The sequence below is a fragment of the Branchiostoma floridae genome, chromosome 3 (assembly GCF_000003815.2).
Source record: "Branchiostoma floridae strain S238N-H82 chromosome 3, Bfl_VNyyK, whole genome shotgun sequence".
NCBI lineage: Eukaryota > Metazoa > Chordata > Leptocardii > Amphioxiformes > Branchiostomatidae > Branchiostoma > Branchiostoma floridae.
In genome coordinates this window covers 19602944-19605774 of record NC_049981.1, presented here as the reverse complement: position 1 = coordinate 19605774, position 2831 = coordinate 19602944, and the positions used below count along the sequence as shown (strand labels likewise).

General features: G+C 37.2%; 1 protein-coding gene across 1 annotated transcript in view; it reads left to right on the top strand.

Moving 5' to 3' along the window:
• The window catches only part of LOC118412685 (RUN and FYVE domain-containing protein 2-like), a gene marked incomplete in the record, with an annotated part of 26911 nt that overhangs the window by 19704 nt on the left and 4376 nt on the right, over positions 1 to 2831 (top strand). The window contains 3 exon segments of the mRNA XM_035815697.1: positions 292 to 421; positions 991 to 1085; positions 2659 to 2710. Of these exon segments, the coding sequence (XP_035671590.1) occupies positions 292 to 421; positions 991 to 1085; positions 2659 to 2710 (277 nt within the window).

Here is a 2831-nt window from a genome sequence, read left to right as displayed (position 1 = left end):
TTTGATGAATAGCATGAACATGAATGTAGTGCCTTGAATAAGAAAACTGGAGAACTGTTACAGATATACAATATACCATCTACATCTAGCTTATGAGATGATAAGTAGGATGATAAATTTAGTTTACATTACTTTGTTTATGTATTGTTTTTTTGCCAGACTAAGAGAAGTGAGGGTAATTACTATTTTACTGTAATTGCAAAATTTGATGCAAAGTTTCTATAGCACAAAAATTGAATGATATGTAGGCTATTTACACTACAACATTTGTCTTATCCTGTTCCACCACAGGGCAGCAGTAGAAACAGACTTGAAGATAGAGCGTGAATGGAGAACAGCACTGCAACAAGACATTGAGAAACAGAAGGAAGTCATACAAGAGCTCCAGACGGAACTGAAGCAGATGGAAGCGATTAAAAGGGTACATAACTCTGTTGTCTTCTCTACTGTCTGTCAAACATGTCAACATTTGTCATCAGGTTGTTAAGAAGTTGTGATGTGTTGATGATCATTATCCACTTACTACATAAACATAGCTTAATAAGTATCATGAGCAGTGTAGTGGCTAGTGACTTGCGTTTTTCCCATGAATTTGTGAGTTAGAATCTCGACTGTGTCACTCACCTGACATGCACACTACTGGAAAAGGTTTCAACAGTAATCCGTGGTTCACTGCTCATTGTGCTTGGCCAAAAGAGTTGGGGGAATTTCCTTGGTACAGTGAACCTGTCAAAACTGTACACAGCTTTGTCTTTGTCAGAACCAGTAGAAGAATAGCTCTTTATTGACTGATTGGGTTCATTTAAACTTAACTTTTTCAAGATCATTGATTCAGAAGAGGTTCATCAGTCTCGTGTTTTCAAGAGTCACTGGTTGAAGAATTATTCTATTGACTTGTTCAAGATCACTTTCACTTTCTTTCACTGAAATAAAATGCTCAAGAAGCAGACTTTGTGCGTTTTATCCATCAATTCATCTTTCTTTCTCCAGGAGTTCCAGTCACTACAAGACGCCCATGAACGGTTAAAGCAGACGTGTGAAGACCAGGAAAAGACATTAGCTGAAATGGGACATAAACTTAGCGAGTAAGTCATGTAAAGACCAGTAAAACGTTTCTTTTTACCTTTTAGATTCATTCATAAGGCATCCAGGTAAAGACTCCTTAAAGACAATCATTATACAATTTAAAAGCTTTGTAAAGACAATTTTATCTTTACAACAGTTACTGGATGACATACGGGGATTAGTACAGACATTTTGAGTGACATTTTAAGTGGATGTCACTCAAAATGTCTGGAAGCTTTCTCTGTCACAGTGTCTTATCTAGTGGCAGAGATTGAATTGTCTTGTCTACCTTTTGGATTGTACATTTGTTACACTCTTCTTGTCTCTTACTTTCCTCAACAGTTACTGCTATTTTCCTTTGCTTGTTGTTTTATGCTGAGATCACGTTAATAAAACTATAAAGATGTGTAAAAGATTACTGGCAACAGACAAAGTATGAAGAGAAGTATCCCCCAAAATAAAGCAAGATACATAAATTCAAGTGGAGGTTCTTCTGTTTTACTGAAGAAAGAGCTGAATAACCTATTTTTGCCTTGCCGCCAGGCAAGGCTTTACGCCAGCTTTCTTCCATGGATCCATGGATCAATGGACGGACCTGTTAACCCAGCCCTTCCAAAGCCCCTTCCAAAGGCCCCTTCTTTTTGCTGGAAGGTGACAGTTCAAAATTAGTAATGACCATTCGATATAATGACCATACTCATATGTAGTTGACCCCTAAGGGTACACAAACATTAGGGACGCAAGCCAATCCACTGGACCACGCTTGCTCGCGGCTAATCGCTCGCTCGCTCACTCGCGGCTACTCGCGGCCGAGTTTCATGGCTTAGTTACACAATGGTACATTCCAGGCGAGTATTAAAACGCTCTTCTAGACGCATGTTACTGTATGTGGTCCAGCGTAATAAATCTACGCTTTAACTCACCATGTTTATATAAATATATATCACAAATTGCATCAGAAGGAACTTAGTTTGTAATAAAAAATAATGCATATTCATTGTGGGTCAAAAAGTTTTACAAAACCTGTTTAATGTGCCAATAATTCATCTGACATAAATTATGATAATGAGGGGGGAGGGGGGCGACATGTGGAACTCGGGATTTTTAAGCGTAGAATCTAGTCTAACTTACCAAAATAACATAAAATACGCGGCAAGGCACAGCTTTTTTAAAAAGATTTCTTGTTTTAAAAGTGCTGTTTAGTAGAGAACAATTTTTTTAAATTGTAAATCTTCCAATCTCCATCCAATCCAACAATCCTATATTTTTCTTTTTATAATACCTCTTTTAGTCTTTTGAATTTCACATTGAAATGTCAAACAAATGTCGTTAAAACGATTTTTTGTTAAGATATATCATTTCAAAATAAGACAGTTCAACAACTTTGGTGGAAAATCCTGCTGCTGTCCAACATGTTCTCATACCTCTTCACATTAGTACACCACTGCTTCCTACAAACTCCTCTCTAGACTCTATCAACTCTGTCTCTCTCTCTTTGACATAAGTAACAAATTTCCTGTCCAGTAATCCATGGAAAAACTTGCTGTGTGACTTGCAGTAGTTAGTAATGGTCTCTGTTTGGTGTTTCTGTAGGTCAAAACTCAAGATGGAGGACATGAAGGAAGCATTGAAAGATGAATTAAAAGTAGGTGGTCTTTTTTTTTCCTTTCTTTGCTATAAAACAACTTGACTAAAAAAGTCTTTGTCCTTTTCTGCTGTAATTTTATTTGTTGTGCCATGGTTGTCATCAGGCTAGTGCTGGTCAC